Source organism: Natator depressus, chromosome 3 (assembly GCF_965152275.1).
Source record: "Natator depressus isolate rNatDep1 chromosome 3, rNatDep2.hap1, whole genome shotgun sequence".
NCBI classification, from domain to species: Eukaryota; Metazoa; Chordata; order Testudines; family Cheloniidae; genus Natator; species Natator depressus.
The window spans coordinates 118,946,476-118,969,829 of NC_134236.1; the positions used below are offsets into that span (position 1 = coordinate 118,946,476).

The 23,354-nt window shown below is 42.9% G+C and overlaps 1 protein-coding gene across 14 annotated transcripts in view; it reads left to right on the forward strand.

The window, feature by feature from the left end:
* The window catches only part of ARID1B (AT-rich interaction domain 1B), a 398,456-nt gene that overhangs the window by 74,516 nt on the left and 300,586 nt on the right, over positions 1–23,354 (forward strand). For all 14 annotated transcript variants that reach the window (XM_074948671.1, XM_074948674.1, XM_074948664.1 and 11 more), the window contains exon 3: positions 12,957–13,103. In XM_074948671.1, the coding sequence (XP_074804772.1) occupies positions 12,957–13,103 (147 nt within the window). The remainder of the gene's footprint in view (positions 1–12,956; positions 13,104–23,354) is intronic.

The window sequence follows — 23,354 nt, forward strand, 5'->3', positions numbered from 1 at the left end:
GAAGGGGAGCAATTGTTATTGTTCCTTTTTAATTCTCAGGAGGTACTGAGATATGATGGTGATGGACACCATAAAATAACCTAGATACCCAGACTGCTTTTTGAAACAGAGACTGCAATGTAGTATGGAAATCCTACACGGTATCACATGTCTTTTCTTATTTTGTGTTGTTTTCTATAGAGAAAAGTTAGTTCAGCAGGCCAGAATGACTTAACTAGTAATGGCTTTGAATAATTCGTTATTTGTGGCTTTGATTGACTTATTTTTCTCACAAAATATTGAAGTTTTCAAGAGTACACATTTTTGTCACCTATGTACCTAATTGATCACCATCTTGTTTACTTCGAAAAGCGGGGCAGGAGTTCATAGAATCATAGAATATCAGGGTTGGAAGGGACCTCAGGAGGTCATCTAGTCCAACCCCCTGCTCAAAGCAGGACCAATCCCCAAACTAAATCATCCCAGCCAGGGCTTTGTCAAGCCTGACCTTAAAAATATCTAAGGAAGGAGATTCCACCACCTCCCTAGGTAACGCATTCCAGTGTTTCACCATCCTCCTAGTGAAAAAGTTTTTCCTAATATCCAACCTAAACCTCTCCCACTGCAACTTGAGACCATTACTCCTTGTTCTGTCATCAGCTCCCATTGAGAACAGTCTAGATCCATCCTCTTTGGAACCCTCTTTCAGGTAGTTGAAAGCAGCTATCAAATCCCCCCTCATTCTTCTCTTCCGCAGACTAAACAATCCCAGCCTCTCCTCATAAGTCATGTGTTCCAGTCCCCTAATCATTTTTGTTGCCCTCCGCTGGACATTTTCCAATTTTTCCACATCCTTCTTGTAGTGTGGGGCCCAAAACTGGACACAGTACTCCAGATGAGGCCTCACCAATGTCGAATATAGGGGAACGATCACGTCCCTCGATCTGCTGGCAATGCCCCTACATATACATCTCAAAATGCCATTGGCCTTCTTGGCAACAAAGACATACTGTTGACTCATATCCAGCTTCTCGTCCACTGTAACCCCTAGGTCCTTTTCTGCAGAACTGCTGCCGAGCCATTCGGTCCCCAGTCTGTAGCGGTGCATGGGGTTCTTCCGTCCTAAGTGCAGGACTCTGCACTTGTCCTTGTTGAACCTCATCAGATTTCTTTTGGCCCAATCCTCTAATTTGTCTAGGTCCCTCTGTATCCTATCCCTATCCTCCAGCGTATCTACCTCTCCTCCCAGTTTAGTGTCATCTGCAAACTTTCTGAGGGTGCAATCCACACCATCCTCCAGATCATTTATGAAGATATTGAACAAAACCGGCCCGAGGACCGACCCTTGGGGCACTCCACTTGATACCGGCTGCCAACTAGACATGGAGACATTGATCACTACCCGTTGAGCCCGACAATCTAGCCAACTTTCTATCCACCTTATAGTCCATTCATCCAGCCCATACTTCTTTAACTTGCTGGCAAGAATACTGTGGGAGACCATGTCGAAAGCTTTGCTAAAGTCAAGGAACAACACGTCCACCGCTTTCCCCTCATCCACAGAGCCAGTTATCTCGTGGAGCCCGGGTAGGAGCTGCAGGGGGTGAAAGCCCCCGGCCCTGGCTGGAGCTGCTGGGTGTGGGGCAGCACCCCGGAGCCCTGGCAGGTGCTGTGGGTAGCAGTAGCAGCTGCCAGCCTGGGTGCCCCAAGCCTGGGCAGGAGCCACAGGGGGCTGCAGCCCCCAGCCTGTGTGCCCCGAGCCTCAGCAAGAGGCACGGGGGGGCAGAAGCCCAGAAGCTCAGCTTCTGCACTGTGGAGGTGGGTCTGATCTCTCTCTGATAACAGCCATGCAGGCAAAGCACAAGTCCTGTCTCTCCCCAGCCTGGCTGATTTCAGGGAGATCAGATTTACAGGAAAGGGCTTATTTCATGGTCCAGGAAATGTTTTTCACAGCGGTGAAATTGGTAGGGCCCTATACATATGCATATCTGTAAGTAAAATTGCAAAATAAAATGATCTGTTTCTTTGCTTTTAACTATAATATTTCCCCTTTACACAGCTGTCTTGCCAAAAGGCACTGTGTAGACTTTATGGATCTGAGGTATTGAATGCCCCTGATGGATCCTTGTAAAGTGTTTTAAAGTGCATAATTAGAGTACTTGAGCATAAAACTACAATTATATACTTCTCTGTGTTAATTTTGTGTACAGTTAAAACTTGAGTTCAGCATTAGCCATAAATGAGAGGGGGAAGCCTTTTATTATGAGTGCAAGAGTGTGTTTAGTGAATGCTTTAGCAAAAATGGTATTCATGGAATGACCTGAAATGAAAGGAAAAAACATTTCTGGTCAAGAAGTGTGGAGGAGGAAGGAATGCACGTGAGTGCACAAGGGATTAGTAAATGCGCATTGCATCAAGAGAATAGTAATACTCTGAACATACATAGTGTTAGAGCATAATAACTGACTTGCACTTAGTGTAAAAGTGGGGGAAAGTCCTGTTAATTTGGCTTTAGGTAAATGGACTTGGTGATTGAAAAAGCCTAACATTTAAAAACAATTCGGGAATGGTGAGTTTTTAATGAGTAATGTTTTGACTGTAATGTGTCTTGTGTGTGTTCCTCTGTTCTCTTTCTTATGATCCCTTATGTCTTGGCAGTCGGATTATCTTTATTTACAGATTCTTAAATTCATTAGTTGGTATATAAGATTTATTCGGGATAACTAGTACAAGGAGTAATATATTCCTAGAATGAGATGATGATTGTAATAAAACACCAAAAGTGATTGTAATTATACAAGGACTGATTGATTATCTATTGTAGGTCATCTATTAAATCTGACTTAAATAGCTGTTTGTTTGGAGTATGTAAGTGTTAATAAGTTTTAATTAAAGAATAGAGTTTGGATAAATCAAAGGGCAAAATTTTGTAACTACAAGGAAGGTGGGTTCATGGGTTATTGTGCTGTAAATTAAAAAAAAAACAACCCTACTACGGTGGCAGCCCATGCCATGGCGGTATCATTATTGCAAGATTGTAGTGTTTCAGATCTGTATCTAAGTACTCTTATTTAAAAAGCTATAGTCCTTCCACCTGCCCCCAGTACAGAGCGGGGTCGGGGTCAGTATAGGAAACGTACATTTTTCTGTTTTTGTTATTGCTGATGATGTGTGGCCTAACCCTGAAGGACAGGGTATGTGTGTGTGTCTGTGGTTGATTTCATTTTTTTAAAGCAAATCAAAAGATAAAGTACCCCAAAGTGTTTGGCTATATTATTGGGAACTGCACTTTATCAGTAGGTTTTCTATTATCTTCCAGCATAACGTTATGCCAGGCTGGTGGTAGTGTTGATATAATCAAATTTCCTTATCCAGTTGGTTCAGCCAAGCAGTCTGTTTGCCTCAGAATTCCTTGCTGTGGGGTATTTTTAAGTCTGTTGTAGCATGAAAAATATGTTTTTGATCTTGCCGTGCTTTCAGAAGCAAGCAGAATTTGGACTCTAGAAATTACCAGATTTGTCATAGAGATCACTAAACGTTGATATGGTACTCAAAAAAGTAATACCTCTTTCTTTTGTGTATTTACCTCCTGTACTGTTGGCACTAGTTGGTGATTGAAATCCATAATGAAAGCACAGTGATTTTATAGCTTTTTCTTTTGTTGGACATGTGGGAGGCTCTCAGTGATTAAGAGTGTGATATCTCTTAGAAAAGCGGAAGACTAGAACCTGAGGCAACCTACCTTGCTGTCAGCAAGTCTCATTGTGCTGACTCAGACTAAGGCACTGATGTCAGAATTATGGGTGTTAGCTAGAAAGTGTTACTATATTTGAGCTTGCTGGGGCAAAACCAATAGAATTGTTTGGAAAACACCAAACGTAATTTGTTCCCTTTACTGTTAGCTGTGTACTTATATATTGAGCATGAGTTTGAACTGAGTGTTTGGACTGGAATCCTACACTTCTTTCTCCTCTGTATTCACCATATTTCCCAGGGAAGTATATGGCTGTCACGATGCGGGACTCACCCCTGTGGTGCCTCCTGCTAGGCTTCCAGGGAAATAGCATTCCAGCCTCTGGAACACCTCTGCAGGCCGGTGTACCGCTTGCCGCTGACCCCTGTGTCCCTCCCGGACCCCGGTGCCCCTTTTACCCAGGGTGCTGTTCCCTGGCAGTACCCCCACAGTCTCTGGGTCTCCCCTCTCCAGGGAATCCCCACCCAGTATACCCACCTTGCCTCAGTCTTTGGCTAATGCCAGTCACCATTGAGCCCCCGCACCCTAGGGCGGACTGCAGTGTATAAGCCAATCATCGCAGGCAAGGGGGGTTTGGACCTGTTGCCTCTGCCTACCTTTGGGCTGCCCCCTGCAACCCCAATACCTATCTGGCCTTACACTAGGCCTGCAGCCTGGGAGGTTTCCAGGCCAGAGCTCCCCAGCTCCCTTAGCCTTCCCCCAGCCCTGATGCACCTCAGGTACTCTGGTATGCTCCCCAGCAGCCAGGCCTATCTCTCTCCACAGCTAGAGGAGACTGTCTGCTCCTGGCCCACTGCCCTCTTATAAGGGCCAGCTGAGCCCTGATTAGGGCGTGGCCACAGCTAAGCCTGCTTCCCCCAATCACCTTGGGAACTGCTTGCTCCCAACCACAGCCCTCTCCCAGGGCTGATTTCAAGCCCTTCAGGGCAGGAGCAGGTGACCACCCCGCTACAATGGCCTACGGGGGTGTGGAGGAGGTGAAACCGCAGTCCACATGCATCAGAGAACTTGAAGCGACCCACAGTGTTGCAGAGCTGTTCTTTCAAGTGCACGATCAAGAACAGTCCTTCTTTCTCAGTATATGAAGAGGACAAAAAATAAGTTTTGCATATAGTTTTTTTTATGGTAGTATTTTTATTTAAGCAATAATGATCAAGATACAGATCATTTTCTGGATATTAATGACCAGCTGGGAGGAGTTGATGGCCAAAGGCTGTGCCTTCAGCCATTAATCACAGCCAGTCATTAATGCCTAGGAAATGCCCTGTGTTGAAGCCCTTACTGCTGTCACCAGATGAAAATGAAAATAAACATAGACTTTTTTTATTTTTTTAAAATAATGGCTGATAAAATTTTACTGGATGTGGACATAATAGTTCTAGAGAATAAATGCCCTCTACTTAAAAAAGGCAGTTTGCTTGACTCTCTTTCATCTTTCCATTCAGTTGTTAACAAAAAATTTTAAAAAAATCAAGACAGAAGTATGTAGGAGAACTGATATTTTAGTAGAGTTATCGTGTACATCTGTTTTAATACACAAAAAAGTGGGTTTTTAAATGCGGCTGATCATAATAGCTCTTCTGAAGGTTTTATGTGGGTCTTGGACCATATTGCTGTACTGTGAGGTATTGTATCAGTCAGATGGGTATGGGTATAAAAAAATTATGGAAATGCCCAACTGTGTTTGATCTGATTTTCAGTAGTTGGTAACTTACAGAAAGGACCAAAATTTCTTTCTTTGTAGTTTTAGTATGAACTGCAGTGCAATATACAAAGCAACTATATTATGCTCTTATGTGAAAAGGTTTTTCTCCCTGTTTTCTCCCTCCCTTTAAACAAATTTTATAAATATGCAGAGGTTTTTTTCCTGTTTAAAAATAATAGTTTTTCTTCAAGTATATGTCCCTGTGGGTGCTCCACCATAGGATGCATGCGTGCCCATGTGCTCTTGACCGGAGAATGCAAAGCAGTGTCCACGGGCCCACACCAGCACAGAACAGCACTTTATGCTTCCAAAAGAGGGCGTATAAGGAGGTGTGAACCCGCTGCCACTCAGTTCCTTCTCAGCCACCTGCAGCTCAAGATGGAGCAATTGTGTGGCTGCTGTTCTCAGCTTCCCACCTTTTTTACACAGACATTTTATTCTGAGTTTTTTCCCTTAGTTAGTTAGGTATTTTATTTCTCTTTTAGTTCCAGTATTGTTTGGAAGGTGGGGCTATACCCCCTTTTGATTTTAGGACCCCAAGTTTTGGTCCTTTAGCACTCTGGGTTATACCGAAGTCCTCAGGATTTAAGCCCTGCTAGGCCTTTCCCCTAGTGAAGGACATACAAGCTGCCTTCGCTGCCTTGGAGACACCCACATCCTGTAAAAGTATAAGGTCTGCATGGGGTTAAAAGCAGGTCTAGAAAAGACAGAGAGGCTAGATGGAATCTCCTTCTAATGGAACACTCACAAGCCCCAACAGGTTCCACTTCTCCCCATGTACATCGGCCTCAACATCCCAGGCCTCTCCAGTGGCTGCTGGAGCTCCAGCAGCACCTCCAGAGGCTAGGACTTCGAAGTGCCACCCCAGTCAACACAAAATGTTGCCTTTTCTGCTTTAAAGAATATGACTGTAACTCACTGGGAGATGCCCTGATAACACTATGGCCCTGTACATTGCTGTGTGCTTACCTACCTCTACCTCTTTTTCTCAAGACATCACTCAGACTGCAATAGGAAAGAGCTAAGGTTATTTTCATAGCCATCCTGGCTACGGTGCTCAAATCTCCTTCAGCTCTCTAAAAAGAAAAGGAGTACTTGTGGCACCTTAGAGACTAACAAATTTATTTGAGCATAAGCTTCTGTGAGCTACAGCTCACTTCATCGGATGCATTCCAACGGATGCATTGGAATTCATTGGAATGCATCCGATGAAGTGAGCTGTAGCTCACAAAAGCTTATGCTCAAATAAATTTGTTAGTCTCTAAGGTGCCACAAGTACTCCTTTTCTTTTTGCGAATACAGACTATCACGGCTGTTACTCTGAAACCTTCAGCTCTGTGTGGCAATACTTCTCCGCCTTCCTCTCAGGAAGGATCTCCTGTCACAAACTCTGGGATCCTGATTCATCCCAACCACTCCTCCTTGAACCTCAGAGCATGGTTCCTAGATGGATCTCAAGCATGTAGCTAACCGGTTCAGATAAGTTCCAGTCTGTTCTCCTAGCTAGCAGGAAACCTACTACCCACAAAACTTACCTTCAAAAGTCGAAATGCTTCCATTTCTGGTGTTCTCTTCACTCTTCTCAAGCATCAGAAGTTCCACTTTCCAAAATCTTAGATTGCCTCTTGGATTTAAAGACTCAAGGTCTGTCAATGAGCTCAGTCAGAGTACATTTGACTGCTGTCAAAGCCTTCCACCCGGCCATCGAGGGCTTCCCAGTTTTTGCCCACCGTACTACGGCCAGATTCTTTAAAGGCTTACATAACCTTTTTTAACCCTGTATGGAAACCCCACCCCCAACCCCCAGTGGAAACTTAATTTGATTCTTAATTCCCTGAGGAAATGCCTCTTTGAACCAATGGTCACCTCTCTCTTCATTCATTATATCCATCACTTTGGCTAAATGAATGGGAGAGCTCGGTGCCCTCGTGGTAGACCCACCATTTACTGCCTTGTATAAAGACAAGGTTACACTGTGCCCCCATTCTCACTTCCTCCCTAGGGTCTCTTCAGAATACCATATTAATCAAGAAATCCATCTACTGGTGTTCTACCGAAAGTCTCACGCCTCCAAAGAGGAAACCAGCCTGCATATGCTAGGTGTCAGAAGGGATATTGCCTACTATCTTGACAAGACTAAGACCTTCAGGCCCTCTCCTGGATTATTTGTATCATTTGCAGAGAGGGTGAAGGGACAACCCTGTTTCTACTCAAAGACTGTCAAAGTGGGTTTTAGGTTATGAATTGCTGGGATGTAGCCCCGTCACAGTGACAGCTCACTCCACATCTATAGCTCTACTGAAAAATGTTCTGGTAGCAGATATCTGTAGGACTGCAACTTGGTCTTCCATTCACACTTCGGCCCAACATTGTGCCATCATGCCTGCTTCCAGGGATGACACCACCTCTGGTGATGGAGTCCTCTGAAGCATCTTGGACTTGCCTCTTCAGCACTCGCCTGCTTGTTGAGTTTACTGCTTGGGAATCTCCTACAGTGGAGCACCCATAGGGACATATACTGGATGAAGAAGGAGAGGTTACTTACCTTACAGTAACTTGAGTTCTTCAAGATGTTTTGTCCCTATGGGTGCTCCATCTCCTGCCCTCCTTCCCGTTGGCTGTGGAGGCTCTGTTTCGCGGTGGAGAAGGAACTGAGTGGCGGCGGGTCCACACCTGATATGCCATTGTTTGGAATCATGAGGTGCTGCACTGCGCAGGTGCTGTCCTGTAGACACTGCTTTGCATTCTCCAGTTAAGACCCCCAAGGACCCGTGCGCATCTTGTGTGGATCAGCCATAGGGTCAAAACATCTAGAAGAACTCAAGTTACTGTAAGGTAAGTAACCTCTTATTTTTAGTAGTGACATAGATTTATTTAGCATTTATAGCAGACGTAAATTTCATCAGTTCATGACAAAGGAATGAAAAGTGTTCGTTTTGGAAGGAGAGAGATTACCTTTCTGTAGACAAGATTGACTATTTTGTGGTAATAGTCTTTATTTATTTGGCTGTCATCATGAAGAATAGCAAACGTATTCAAAATCTCAGTACATCAAAAATATATCAATACATAAAACATAAGTATTATTCCGTAATATAGGTTCATGCAAAAAAACTATGTTAATGCAATATGAAGTTTGCACAACTAAGAAATCAGAAAACATAAATGCTAAGGTTCCAGCACCCACATTAACTCAGTCACATTTCACATCCTATATTTTATGAAATACATTTTACAACATAAATCTGGAATAGAAGGTACTATATATGTGCAACATGGCTCCGTTAATGTGGCAGTTTGAACCTTGATGTTTGTATTTCCTGACTGGGGATTTTTAAACTTCAGCCTTAATGGTGGGTTGTTGGTTTTTTTTTTTTTGGTTTGTTTTTTTGCATCTAATTTTTCTAGTTTGTTTCTTTTAAAAGAGGAAAATTGTCTGTACTAAGAATGAGTTAGCTCAGGATGTTTCAATTTAGACAAGAGTAGGCGGCATTACATTATTCCAGGGAGGGAGTGCTTTATGACATGTATATGTCTGGTGCAGCATACCTTCCTCTGGCACGTCTTTTTTAAATTTCCACGTTTGGTGCTACATTTGGTGCTACTGTTCATCTGGAGACAATATCATATTTGGCCGGGCTAGAAATACAGGAGCACATAGATTAATCTTATGACTAAGGTATCTTCATAATAACAAAGGTAAAATTTGAAATGAAAGATTAGAACTTGCACAGTATTGCAGTATACATTTAAAAATATAAATACACCTTATAATCATGGGGTATGGGATTTGTTTCATATGCCATTGAGGTCAAGATAGAATTTTTATTTAGAATTATTTTTAGGATTTTAGTGTGTGCTCTTCAGTGAGAAGTATCTGTAGCCTTTATGAAGAAAGTACCCTGTACCAGCAGGCATGGGTTGGATGCAGTGATGTCACAAAAGAGGCTGAACTTCACTAAGCTGTGTTAGAATCTTACTAGATTCCCACTGAGCATGTTCCTAAAAGTATTTGTCTCCCGGTTGCTAATGATCTTTTAAATTTTTTTATTTATTTGTAAACCAAGTGAAGGCACTAGTCTTTTCTGAAAAGCCTGTGCTTATATTGAGTCTCAGTTTTCAAATATTATTTATTCATGCTGTAGCTAGATAAAACCAACATGGTTAGAATTATTTTTTTTAAATTTTTATTTATTTATTTATTTTTGCAACAGGCAAAGTATATTTTTATGCATACTCAGAAGTGGCAAGAGGACTCTTGCTTAAACTTTTCGGGAAAAAAAGTTCCTTTTGTCAGACATTAATTCTTTTACACGGAAATTTCCAATGTTAATGTTTCAGAAAGCTACCAGTATATGAAATCAGAGGTTTATAATGGAAAGTATTTGATAATCTTAATTATAACTGTCACTATTAGTGATCACTGTAAAATAAAAAGAAAGAAAATTTGCTACACCATTTTATTAACAGAGGAAATGTTCTTTCTTAGCTTGCAGTGTGAAACACAATTGCATGTAAACACAATTTTTTCTGGGAATCCCCTTCAGTGTATTATGCTAAATGACATAAATGTATAATTCTGGTACCCTAGGAGTTAGGAAAATAGAATATTTTTGGTGGGTTGCTTTCATTGTTCCTCAGTCAGCCGCTGAGTCAGTCAGTGGCACCCCTTTCTTGCTGACTACAGCCCCTGCCTTCGGCATTCAGATTTTCTATTGCTTCAGAGATATCTGATAGCAGCGAATTGTCTTAATTTATTAACCAAAAAGTCTTACCAGACAAGGCAGAAAATGCCCGAGTTGGGGAGTACCAAACCATCCCACCATTTTGAAACCTATCTGTAAAGATCTGGACTTTCTTCTGGAGATAAGACTACCAGCCAGTGGGATTCTCCAAGGCCTTCCTCTCCATAGGGCACCAAAATAGGGCCTCTGTGTAAGATCCAAGAGAGGAACAATGCCCAGTCTTACTAGGACACTTCCCACACCCTCAGCATGGACACAGGTGTCTAGGCAGGATGAGATGTTCAGGTAGAACCCACAGTCTGTGTTCACAGGTCTTTTTGATGGGGGGCACTGACAAGACCCTTCTACCCTAGAAGAGGGGTGCTTGAGAAATCCAATAATAGCTCTTGGCCAATATTATTAGAATACTTATGCTAATATACTAATTCTGTTACATTTTATTTTATAAATAATGGCCATACAGCTGTCTAATGGCCCTTTACCTAATACTTTGATTTCAGCTATGGATTGTGCATGCAAAGAATCACTTGAAACTTCCATTACTATCAAGATATTGCCTGGACAAAGAATGTCTGTCACAAGACCCCTTGTTCAAGCAAGGATGAAAGATTATGGGCTGAGTTATTGGTTTAATTGGATTTTTCCCACCCCTTCATTCTAGCTGTCAATTTGGTTTCTCTTTTATTCTCATCCTTTCTTTCTTAGCAGCCAAAGCAGTTTAATCACTGATGGTCAGTCACACTCCTCCAAAAAATAATGCTATTTGCACTGTGCAAGTCAGATAAAAGGGGTCATAGTATAATTATTACAATGTCTGTGCTCCCCTAGAAACAGATTAAAGCGCTGATCTGTTCTCCCTGTACCTTCCCAAGAATTCATGTGCTAACGTAGGAGGAGAAAAGCATTCTGAATTTTGATCTCCTTGAGTTGTGAAGGCTACAAAGAATGTGGGTCTAAGGGCAAAAGATGGGGGTTTCACTAGAAAGAAAACTGATGTTCAGGTCATTCACTGCAAGCAGAGTAAGTAATTGGCTTCAGCTTTGTTTTGTTCTGGGGAGATTTTAATTACGTTTTTTTATATGCTGTTTAATAAGCATTTGTCCACGAGCAGTACCTTGTTATCCCGGTCTGTTAGACAGGGGGATTAATTTCCATATTGTTGTTGTTTATTATTGATTTATATAGCAACACGAAATTGTGGTAGGTGTTTTACAGAACAGAACTGATAGTGGTCCCTGATTCAAAGGTTGCACAGTCTAAATATGGACATAAGATAATGTGCGAGAAGAATGAGGAGAAGTGAAGGATGAGTATGACATAAATAAGATCCTGGGGTTGCTTAGGTTCATTGTGTGTGCATCTTGGGTATGTCTACACTTCAATTTAAAACCCATGGCCGGCCCGTGCCAGCCGACTCGGGCTCAGGCTAAGGGGCTGTTTAATTGCGGACTAGACGTTTGGTGTGAGGCTGGAACCTGGGCTCTAGGACCCTGTGAGGTAATTAGGATCCCACAGCTGGAGCCTGAATGTCTACACTGCAATTAAACAGCCCCGTAGCGTTAGCGCCGGAAGTCCGAGTCAGCTAGGACAGGCCAGCCGCTGGTGTTTAACTGTTGCGAAGACCTAACCCTTGATGGCTGTATTCTTGTTTTAATTGAGGTGATAAGTATACATTCTGAGAAGGTGGGAAGGTATGTGAGAGTGTAGGTGGATACAAAAAAGGGCGATTATGGAGAGATGGTGAAGCAGAGTAGAGTGCAAACTAATGGAAGAGGCAAGGAACAGGAGCACAAGCACAAAAGGAATGGTTACACGAATACAGTGCTGTGGGGTTAGCAAAATGTAATTTTGGGGCAGTATGGACAGAGCAACTTCTGGCAAAAGTTCATAGTTGTTTTCATTGCCTATCTAATATTGCTGCATGTGTGTAACAACTACTGATCCCGATGCAGAACAGCTGTGTACTAATAAACTCAGTAAGCAGATTCACCCTATGCACCAAAGAAACAATGTATGGACAGTAGTGGGAGCTTGTTGAAACTCTACCAGTTCACTGCAAGTGTTACAGCCTCAATGCTTGCAAGAATACTTAAACGTCAAAGCCTACCAGCACAGGCCTTACAAGTTCAGTGGTGGTAGCACTGAGATGATACCTCAAGGACCAATCCTTTGGGGAGGGTTAAGTGACTTGATTTAGTTTATAACATAAAGTCTTCATAGGTGTGATATGTTATGTGCACTATTTTGTTTGTTCTAGCACCTTTGGCAAGTTGCTGGTGTATGTTTATTTATTATATTGTTTGTTTCTACAAAATGGCATTCCTCTTTGGAAGCACACCTTAGAATTGTGATGTTTTTTTCATAATTCTACTTCTTGATCAGCTGATCAGAACAATTCCTGCAGTAGGTTAGCCTTGTGCCTACTCAGAATAAATGTCTTCTATTTAAAATTTTTGCTGTTTTTATTTATTTATGTTGAGACTAGACATTACGAAATTGTGACTGTCACTAGGATATACATTCATAAATTGCGGTAGCTGATTTCCTTGTACATTCTTGCTGAGAAGAAAGTATCTTGGGTACTAAAAGTGATACTTTGCAAATAGATCTGAGCACTTCTATTAACTGCTTGGTAAAAAGATTGGTAATATTGAGCCAGGTTTGTGGGTGAGGACTCCACTTCTTGAGGTTAGTGTGCGACTGTAACCTTGCTTGGTTTCATATGATTCCACCTCCTGACTCATATATCTGCTCTGCTTGGCTCTTCTAACAGATGCCGCCTCAGTATGGTCAGCAAGGGGTAAGTGGCTACTGCCAACAGGGCCAACAGCCATATTACAACCAGCAACCGCAACCTCAGCATCTGCCACCCCAGGCACAGTATCTGTCGCAGGCCCACCAGAGGTACCAGACACAGCAGGTAAGCATAGTCACCCGCTGCTCACAGCTACAACATTGCTCTAATTAAAAAAAAATGCAACATGTAGAAGATGGAAGATTTTCCAAATGGGCACTATTCCAAAAACAAAAAACAAAAAAAACCCCCCAAATCCCACCCTTCTATAAACTGTAAACTTAAAACAAGGCCGCAGTGCTCTTGGAAAGTGTTGGTATATACAGGTGTATCTGTTTCAAGCTTTGCTTGCAATCTGTGTGAATTTAGAATAAAGCCAGTCTTACATTCCCCTTCAACTATCCCCTCCTTTTAAAAAAGAGGTAACATACTTCATTGATTTCATGTAAGTGTGGGTCACAGACTTCCATGTGTCTTGTTCTAAAATTCTTTGCAAGGCATTCTGGTGGTGTCTCCTCCAGCTGATGTGATCACTGTTGGTTTTAAAAAAAGAATAGGTGGAGCTGCTTCTTCAGGGGAGCTGGTGGGGAAGAAAAAAGAAAACAGTACTTCACTTTCCTCATTCCGCACATCCATTTAGCTGTGCTAAATAACCCGATTTCCATGCCAGTTACTGTTTTGTGTTTATACCCAGCCATGGCACCCGTATGAAACATTTATTTTCATTGAAGCTGCTACAAATATGGCAGCATTTATTGGCTCGATTTTTTTTTATTTTATTTTTTTAAAGACAGTCTTGTTTTAAAATGTGATCAGGAGCAATAATGGCTGGCTTAATATGCTAGAACTTGGGGAATGCCTGTGGGAGGCATCCTGGACTGAAGAGACCTTGGGTGCCCTTAGTTCCTGTCGCTGTACTTGTAGACTTAAGTTCCAAATATAGTCCCAGCAATGTTAACCACAGAGGGACTGCCTGCCTGGGAGAGGAAGGAAGACGAGAGGAAAATGAAACCAAAATATATTCAGTATCCTGAGGGATCTAACTAAATTGAGCTGCTAAAGACTAGGTGCCTTTGGAAGAACTGTGCAGTATCATCACTCTCTGCAGTTCACTGGTGGACGATCCCTCAGGCACAGTTACTTAGCATACCAGGATAATACCGGGGCAGGGGAGAAATATTTGCTTGTGATAAAAATACACTATGAAACAAACTAACAAGAGAAGCCATATGGAGCTCGAGTGTTGTTGTCCTCCATACTCAGATTTTAAAGTAAGGCTAAAATATTTTTACTGCTTTATTAAAATTAGATAAACAGATTATTAAAACAAATTTCATTGGAAATAAATTCATTTCAATTAAAACACTGCATCATTTATTAAATACAATTCTTAGGCATACCGGTCATACAGTTGTAAGCAGCTCCACCCTTCCATCATTTAAACATGTAACTATGATTTCAAATATGAAATTGTAGTTCTGTCTTTACATTTCATTTTCCTCTTTTTCTCTATTTTCATTGACATTAAATAAATGATTTCTCAACCTCTGATTGGAAATTTTGATTCTGTTGATGTAAAAACTTTGACTAAGTCAGTTAACAGGCAGAGGCATAGTAATACAGCACATGGTGATCTGTGGTTTGACGTTAATAAGAGCACGGCCAATAAGGGTGCACAGCTTTGCATGTTGACATATCTCCAATCAGCCACCTGACAAACTGAATCAGTTTGTGGCTGCCCGGACGCCTGATCATATGTTGAATTGTTGTCACTTGAGCATGTAACTTGAACATTTTAATCTGTTTAAAAATCATATACTTGTTGAATGTAACACAAAGTGTATGTATCTAATAACAAGTAATCTGGTTATCCTGATGGTGCATGGCCCATTGATGATCACTGCCACTGTGTCCAGTTCAGTGAAATTTTGTGCAGTTGTTTTTGTATACCTCAACAAAGTAAGGAGATTACACAGAAGTAGTTTGGGGGAAGGGAGTAAGTGGAGAGAGAGAAAAGGCACCCAAACTGGGATTGTGCCTCTGGCTGAATATTTGGCTGCTACGGGGATTCAAACTCCTGTGTAACTCAGCTGCTTGGGACGAGTTCTTCCAATGGGGTTTCTATGTAACACACTTAAGTGTGTCATATTTCCATGTGGTGCCTACTCTACAGAGAGGTTAAGAACATATGACTTGAACCACCTAAGGGAATGATGCCTTTAGATAAAGTGATTGAGGCCTGTGATTTTGGTACTGAAGTTCAGGGGTTCTGTCTCCACTGAAGACCTCTGCTGGGGTTATTACAGAGTGGTGGGTAACATTACATACAAAGATACTAGCAAAAACTTGGAAGGTATACTTTAATTTTTCCTGATGAAACAGTTCAGTAACTCCTAATTCTTTTGAAAGTGTGATTTTTAAAAAATGTATTTCTTCTTTTAGTGCTAGGCCCTACATGTATTCTACATGTGGGTATGCGTGTGTACCATGCTCCTGAGATCAGAGAGTTCTATCAAGTAGTGTCTTTTGGTCTGCTCCTGCATGGTTGCTCTCCTCCTGCTCCAAACTGCCAGTATAAGGGGAAGTGCAGTCTGATGCCTCTTCAGTTCCTTCCTGACACCTCATCGCCTGAGTTAGAATCCACTGTGTCTGAAGCTACATCCATCTTTATTCTTCAAAACCTATTGTAAACATATATTGTAAATAGTTTCTTTTAATATTCTTTGTAGTGTTAGGGTTAGTGTTTGTGTTTAGTCTAGTTACTGTAGTTTGGTTCTCCCCGCCTTGGGGAGTTTTTCCCCACAGACAAAGACTATGCCTACAGTTCCAGTGTTTAAGAAGTGCATCTCCTGCCCTCCCCCCCCCCTTCTTTGTTAGTGATGACCACCAATGTTGCCTTTACGAACATGTGAGGGATGAGAGCTCTCACTGGAGAAGCATCTCATGGAGAAGGCCATGAGATCTCAGTCCTGAGCCAAGGAGACACCCCCCCCTCCACGCCCTGAACAGTGGCCTCAGTCCATGGGCAGTTTCCCTCCAAGCATGAGCTCCAGATCTGAGGCCAGAGATGCTAAGCCCAAAGAATAGTTACCAAGGACTTCTTATGAGAGTAAAGGAGACACTCAGAAACCCAAGGATAAATCTGCTCCTAAATGAAAAGATCTTTCCCTGATTCCATCCAAGACAAGTGAGTCCTCATCACAGGTCCTGAGGCCTTAGGTTGCCTCAGACCTGCTGGATGTGAGAGTATGGCATGAAGGAGTAAGGATCCATCAGTACCGACTTTGTTTCAACATAGGGGGACTGGACTAGATGACCTCTCGAGGTCCTTTCCATCCTATGATTCCATAAGCTCAAGGATAGCCTCCCACCATCACTATCAAAGAATGCCAGGTTAGACTGTGTTCTGGCACTGGCCTGCTTCCATAGGGAACCAGCGTCCACCATAAGTAGGGATGCACCAGATCTGGTGATCCTGACCATTGGAACACGCTGCACTCTGGGATACCCCAAAACTTACACCTCCCTGGAGGATATCTTTACCCTACCTTTTCTGCAATTTCCTCACTTTTTGTCTACAACCCTAATCAGAGACATCACAACTTTGGAGGAAGAAACCACCTTGAGGAGATCGGAATACTCCCCTATTCAATCCAGCTGGAGCATTTGTCCACCATTACCAATGGCTCTGCTGGTTGAACTGGAACTCATCGTCTTGTCTGCCATGTCAGAGGTTCCAGATGGAACATCACCTTCACATAGGGAGGCTAGCTTGGACAGAGGCTCCTGAAGGTCTGGTTTGAGTCCTCCCCTCAGATGTGACTATCCAGGGGAATGATGGTACCCAATGCGATGGGATCCCCCTCTAGTGATCAACCCTTCATACTGGCATTGTTGGGATTCATGGATCCCATTTCTAGACACCCAGGATCTGTGCATGAATCCCACCTACCCGTGCCTAACTCCCTCTGTCGACCTGTAAGGGAGAAGAAATTGAGCTGGATCCATCAGGACAGACAGTTGCAACAGATGTGTCCTCCTCCTTGCCAAATGAGGCAGTTGCTCCCATCTTTGCCATCCTTGTGATGACTACGGGAATATAAAGAGCTTCTGCAGAGGAGGGCAACTGTCCTCCAGATCCAGCTCAAGAAGGTGCAGGATATTCAGCATAGTCTCCTGGATGTTCTCCAGCCTTCTGGTCCTAGCTAGCTGTCCCTTCCTGTGACAAGGCCATTATGAAACCAGTCACGGAAGTTTGGTATACTCCTGTTTGCTGTATTCCCATCCCAAAAAAGGCTGACAGCCATTATCTTGTACCAGTCAGGGAGCAGAGTTCCTGTTTACACACCCAGCACCCAACTTCTTGGTGATGCTAGCAGCCACTGAGAGGTAGAAGTTGCAGCATCCCAAGGCAATACCCACTGATAAGGGTGCTAAACACCTTGATTTCCGAGGGAGGAAAGTATTTTCTTTCACCAGCCTTTAGTTTCGAATTGCTAACTACCAGGCCCTGTTAGCAAAGTGTGATTTCACCAAGTACTCCAAATCCTTGGACTTTAAAGACAAGTTGCCTCAGAGGACAGAGCCCAATTCCAAGCCCTCCGTGATGAAAATGTAGCTAAAACATCTCTTCAGGCTGCAGTGGCTATTGATGACATTGCTTCAAGAGGGATAGCTTCATGAGGCGTGAGTGGCTCTACTTCTTGTGGTTCCTCCGGGAGGTACAAAATACCACGGAGGACCTACCGTTTGATGAGGCTAACTTGGTGAAAAAAACTGAGGAGTCCCTTCACTTGCTCCAAGACTCCAGAATAATTCTCCATTCCCTGGACATTTATACTTTATCTGCAAAGAGGAAACACCATAAACAGGTGTACAGGCCAAGACCACCCCCATAACCATTCTGTGACCAGTGCCTTTACGAACTATTGTGCAAACGCCAGGGGGTACAGAGATTCTGGTACACAGCTTCCTCCACATATACAGCCACTGCTCAACCCCACCCATCATCTAGGGGGTTCTTTCATTGGGACATTTGAGAATCATGTTCTTCTGTTGATTCCATCCTACCATGCCCCCAAACTTTGGTGGCTGCCTTGCCCTCTTCACTCATAACTGGAGGGCAATAACAATGGACAGGTGGGTGCTAAAGATCATTCAGTCTAGCTATATGATTCAGTTTGTATCACCTCACCATCACAAACCCCCTACCCGGCGTGTTTTCAGGGACCACTATCACAAGGAGGTCCCTCCATTTGGAGGTAGACTCTCTTCTTTAGCCAGGAACTATAGAGCATATGCCACCTTAACATCAAGGGAAAGGATTCTAGTCCACATATTCTTTAGTTCCCAGGAAAAGTGGAGGATGGAGACCAGTTCTCAGTCTACACCAACAGAAAGTCTATTTTTGAAAATCAAAATTCTGCATGGTCTCATTGGCATCAATAATCCCCTCTCTGGAGGGGAGGGCTCCTGGTTTGAGGCTCTTGGCATGAAAGATGCTTACTTTCATGTGGATATTCGCCCATCCCACAGAAGGTTCCTCAGATTCCTGGTAAGACAAGTACACTACCAGTTTAGAGTGTTTCTGTTCAGACTTGCTACAGCACCCAGGGTCTTCTCAGTGGTGGCAGTCCAGACGAGATGAAACAGCTACATCGTCTTTCCATATCTGGATAGCTGACTCCTGATCGGCAGATCCAGCAAGGAGGTTCATTTGGCACCTCTATTCCTCCTCTGTCTGCTGTCTTCCTTGGAAAACTGTGTCATCAAATAAAAGTCCACTTTGATGCCCACAAAGACCATAGACTTTATAGAAGCAATCCTAGACCCAATCAGAGCAGGGGCTTACTCCCTATGGAAAGATTCCAGGCCACAAACAACTTGGTAAGACAAGTCATCCTTAGACCTTGGACCACAGTCAAGGTGTGCCTTTCCCTGTGAGGCCACATGGTCTCATGTACTTATGTAACACCATTTGCTAGGTTCCACCTCCATTGCATACAGGCCTGGCACCAGTTTGCTTACGCATTATATGGAGACACTATAAATATCAGGGTAGCAATTCCCACCAAGGTCACAGCTTTTCTTGTTTGGCGGACATACATGGAACAAATCTGTGTGGGAATCCCTTTCCTTACATCCGCTCCTGACATGACCATTGTCACTAACGCATCCCTCATAGGATGGGGAGCCCACATAGACAATCGCACCATACAGGGCAGAGGTTCTAAAACTGTGGTTTGTGGACCACCAGTGGTCTGCGAGCTCCATTTAGGTCGTCCGCAGATTGTTCCCTCTAAGGTGCGCGCCTGGGTGGCAGCACATGAGAGAATGAAGGGCCCCCCACCTAATTAGTGTAGCCACACAGGCGTGGCTTCACTAATTGGGTGCCTGGCCCCTGAGAAGATGCACATGTAAGGTGAGATGGTGGCACTGGGGAGAATAGGGGGTAGGTGGGAGGGGACAGTGGGGTGAGAAGAGAGGGTGGGGGGAATTTGGGACCTTCAGGGCTGCGGCAGCCAGAGAAAGAGGCGACTTTCCCCAGCTCCAGGGCTGTGGCTGCCAATTAAAGACCCCCCTCCTTCCCAGCCCCAGTTCGGAGGCTGCCGCAGTGGGGGAGAGAGGGCACATCCATCACATTAGAAAGGTAAGACTACGGATATTAAAATATGAGTTGTGTGCTTTTATTTGTAGAACAAACAAATAATAATAATTATTATTATTAAGGTTTTTTTATATAGCGCTTTTACCCAAAGTGCTTTACAGTAGTTAGCTAATGGTACAAACAACATTTGGAAAGATCATTAAGTGGTTCGCCGAGACCCTCAGCAATTTTCAAGTGGTCCACGAAAAAAGTTTGAGAACCACTGATACAGGGCATGTGGACCTCTAGAGGCCAGGATGCATATCAGCCTACTAGAACTGAGAGCAGTCTGTCTAACCTGCTATGCATTCCTTCCACTCATTAGGTCCTGCCGTACCCAGATAATGTCAGATAACATGATGACCATTTTCTACATAAACAGAGTGAAGCAAAAATTTTTTCTTTTTGTGTAGAAGTGGTTCTCAGCAACTTACCTACTGAGTGTGCAGAACTCTTTGTCAGACAATCTCAGCAGGCACTTCTGTACAGACCACAAATGGGAGATACACAATTCCTTCCTGAATGAGATCTTCACCCTGGGAAGAATGCTTTCCTGGAACCTGTTCGCCACCCAGACAAACAAGACATTGTCCCTATACTGCTCCTGTATAGCTGTGGGTCAGCAATGCCCTTCTCCTATTTTGGACAGACCAAATCAGGGTTGTCCCTCCTTCCATCCCACTGATATTACAAGTTCTACGAAAGATTTGCCACAGCAAAGCTCAGGTCTTTATCATCATATCCAGCTGGCCTAGACCATTTTGGTTTTCAGACCTTCTGCATATGTCAACCCAGCTTCCCATCAGCCTCTGACCCTTTCCACCTCTGTTCACTCAAGAGAATGGCAAGACCAGATGTCTCAACCCAGGCCTCCCTCATCTCACGGCCTGGTATTTGGATGGGTGTCAGACCAGAACCATTAATGGTCAGAAGCCGTTCTGTCTATAGTCAGTTAGAGCAGAAGGGACTCCATGAGAAAATGTTATCTGGCCACACGGGGACATTTCTTCACCTGGCTGCAACAGAGCCAATTATCCCCAGCATCTGCAAGAATTCCTGTTATTCTAGACTACTTATTCACTCTCAAGATGTCGGGCCTTCCATTAGCTTGCTGCAGGTCCATCTTGCAACAATCAGCACCTTCCATCCGCCAGTCAAAGACTGTGCTGTTTTTACTTGTCCAGCAACAATCAGATTCCTGAAGGGCTTCATCAGAACTTTTTCACTGATGGCAAAACCAACACTGCAATGAGATATTAATCTTGCTCTTTCAGTACTTACCAGCCCTCCCTCAAAAACACTAGCCACCTGCTCCCTATCCTCCCTCTCCATGAGGATCGCCTTTCTAGTAGCCATCACATCAGCTAAAATGGTGAGTGAACTGGGAGCACTTATAGCAGATCCACCACATATCAAATTTCATAAGGAGAATGTTTTCCTTCACCTCCACCTGAAATTTATCCCTAAGGTAATTTCTGAGTTTCACATGAATTAACCTATTCACTGTCTGGTATTCTTTCCAAAACCTCATGCTTCCAACGAGAAGAGAAGACTTCACTCTCTCAATGTCTGTCAGACTTTGGCTTTCTATCTGCAGAGAATGAAATCAATTGGAAAGATGTGCCAGATTTAGATGGTCCACAGAGTGTTTTGAGAGAGTCAAAGAACATCTTTGCATTGTTCGTATCTGCGTAATGCTGGACTTCTGCAGCTTTCCTCTCCCATCACTCATCCTGCATTCTCCTTAGTTCAGACTGGGCCTTGCTCTGTAGGTACTTAAACCTATCTTTCTTTGAGATGGAAGTGAGTTCATTCTGCCGTTCAACAAGTGCTTTCTGCTTGTCACTTAGGAGTTTGGAGATGTCCTTGTTGTTCTCATCAAACCAATCCTGGTATACCCTTTCCTTTGGCTCCAGCACTGATTTAGCTGTGTCAGTAATCACATGTTTAAACTAGTTCAATTTTTCTGATGGGGTGCTAGTGATTGGCAGGCATGAAGAAAGCTTGTAATCTGAAACTGCTGAAACTGCTCCTGAGAGTTGGCATGCTTGAGCTGCATTAGTAACCTCATTATGGGGATGGAAGGCAGATGTGACACTATTGAAGATACATAAGACAGTACTGGAGCTTGCTACGCACATTTTCTATACACTGCAGGATACCTGCCCAGAAAAATGAGCTAGTGTTTGGAAGGAGCGTTTAGCAGGCTATCATTAGATGCTGTTATCTTCCCCCTAGTTGTCTAAAATGGCATAGGAAGTCAAAGAGAGAATGGGTCTTCAGGATCTTCTGGGCCAGTCAAGATTCCCTTTCAGTGTAAAGTTCCAAGTTCATACTGAAGTCACCAAGTCTATAAGGTTGCAATTAAATAATGGTGAATATGACTTTTAGTGTTTTGGGAGCCAACAAGTTCCTTAAATGCAAAAAGATGTCATAAAGAAATACTTTTACTATCTCCAACTGTTGGCAAGGAGGAGCTATATCAAAGAATCTATCATAGAAGGTTACAAAGAAAGAAGAGTAGAAAAAATCCCATTGTTTTTATCTATACTTAAAACTATTATCAGTTAAGGAACTGGTTGTTTTCAAACCTCAGAAAGACATGAAGTGTGTTAAAACACACCTAAATGTAAGTAAGGCCTTGCCAGAATATGTCCCGGTCAATTGCATCAGATGCTGTGACTTGGATAGAGAAGGATGCAGCTTCAGTGGATGATACCCCGGCACTCTGGTCTCACACTAGAAACTGCACCTGTTTGCAACAGCAGAGTATTTATTAGATGTGGATAGAAGCATGTTTTGCAGTTAAGAGTAAATAAACCTATGTTTATAGTTGCACCATTTGCAAATGTGTTTGTGATGTAACAGTGTAGGAAGGGGAAGAAGAGAGACTTAAGACAAGGGGGAAAATAGTTGCCGATAATTTGGTTTGTTATAGTCTTATTTTCCCTGTTGTGCTTCCCTCTCTTCCTCCCCCTTTCAGTTACGTAAAGGTATTTGTTTTGGAGATTCTCAAACTGACAAAGGTGGGAGAAGCTAGTGTTTATTCTGGCTAGATGATGGACAGTTTTTTCCTCCTGCTTCTTCTAGGTAGAATCTTACAATATGATGTAATAGTATTTTTATTGCAGGAAGGCGAGGAGATGAAAACTGATAAGAAATTAGTGATAAATGTTTTGTTTTTTTTCTTCTAGTCAGAATACAACTGAGCCAGGTTTAACACTTCATATTGTGTTTTGGAATTGGTTCTCTTCTTCACTTCTCACGTATTGTTGAAGTGTGAAAGCGTTGCGTCTTTGCTAAGGCATTGATTCACTCATATACAACATACAACATCATCAATAAAAGTAAATGGGCAAAATAATTGGAGATACATCTCACAGACTGGTGACTTTGCACTCTTCCTCTCTGTATGAGGAGGGCGGTAGGGAATTTGCTTAACAGTGGAAGAACAAGTTGGTTAAATCTTTGGTTAAGTGATTTTTTGTTGTTGGTGGTATGGGAGGTGGTTTGATAGTAATATCCGTATGGTTTGCTGTATGGCGATAATGTAAGACAGCATCCATCATTACCTGTTAATTTCAGATGCCTACTGTGTAAAAACTGTGAAAGGAAGTGTTTTGTTTTAACCAAGTTTATTATAGCTAACAGATTCATTTACATTTACATTCATTGCCATTTGGCATATGGGATTTCTGTTTTTACCTTTAGCGTGTAAAAAAAAAAAAACG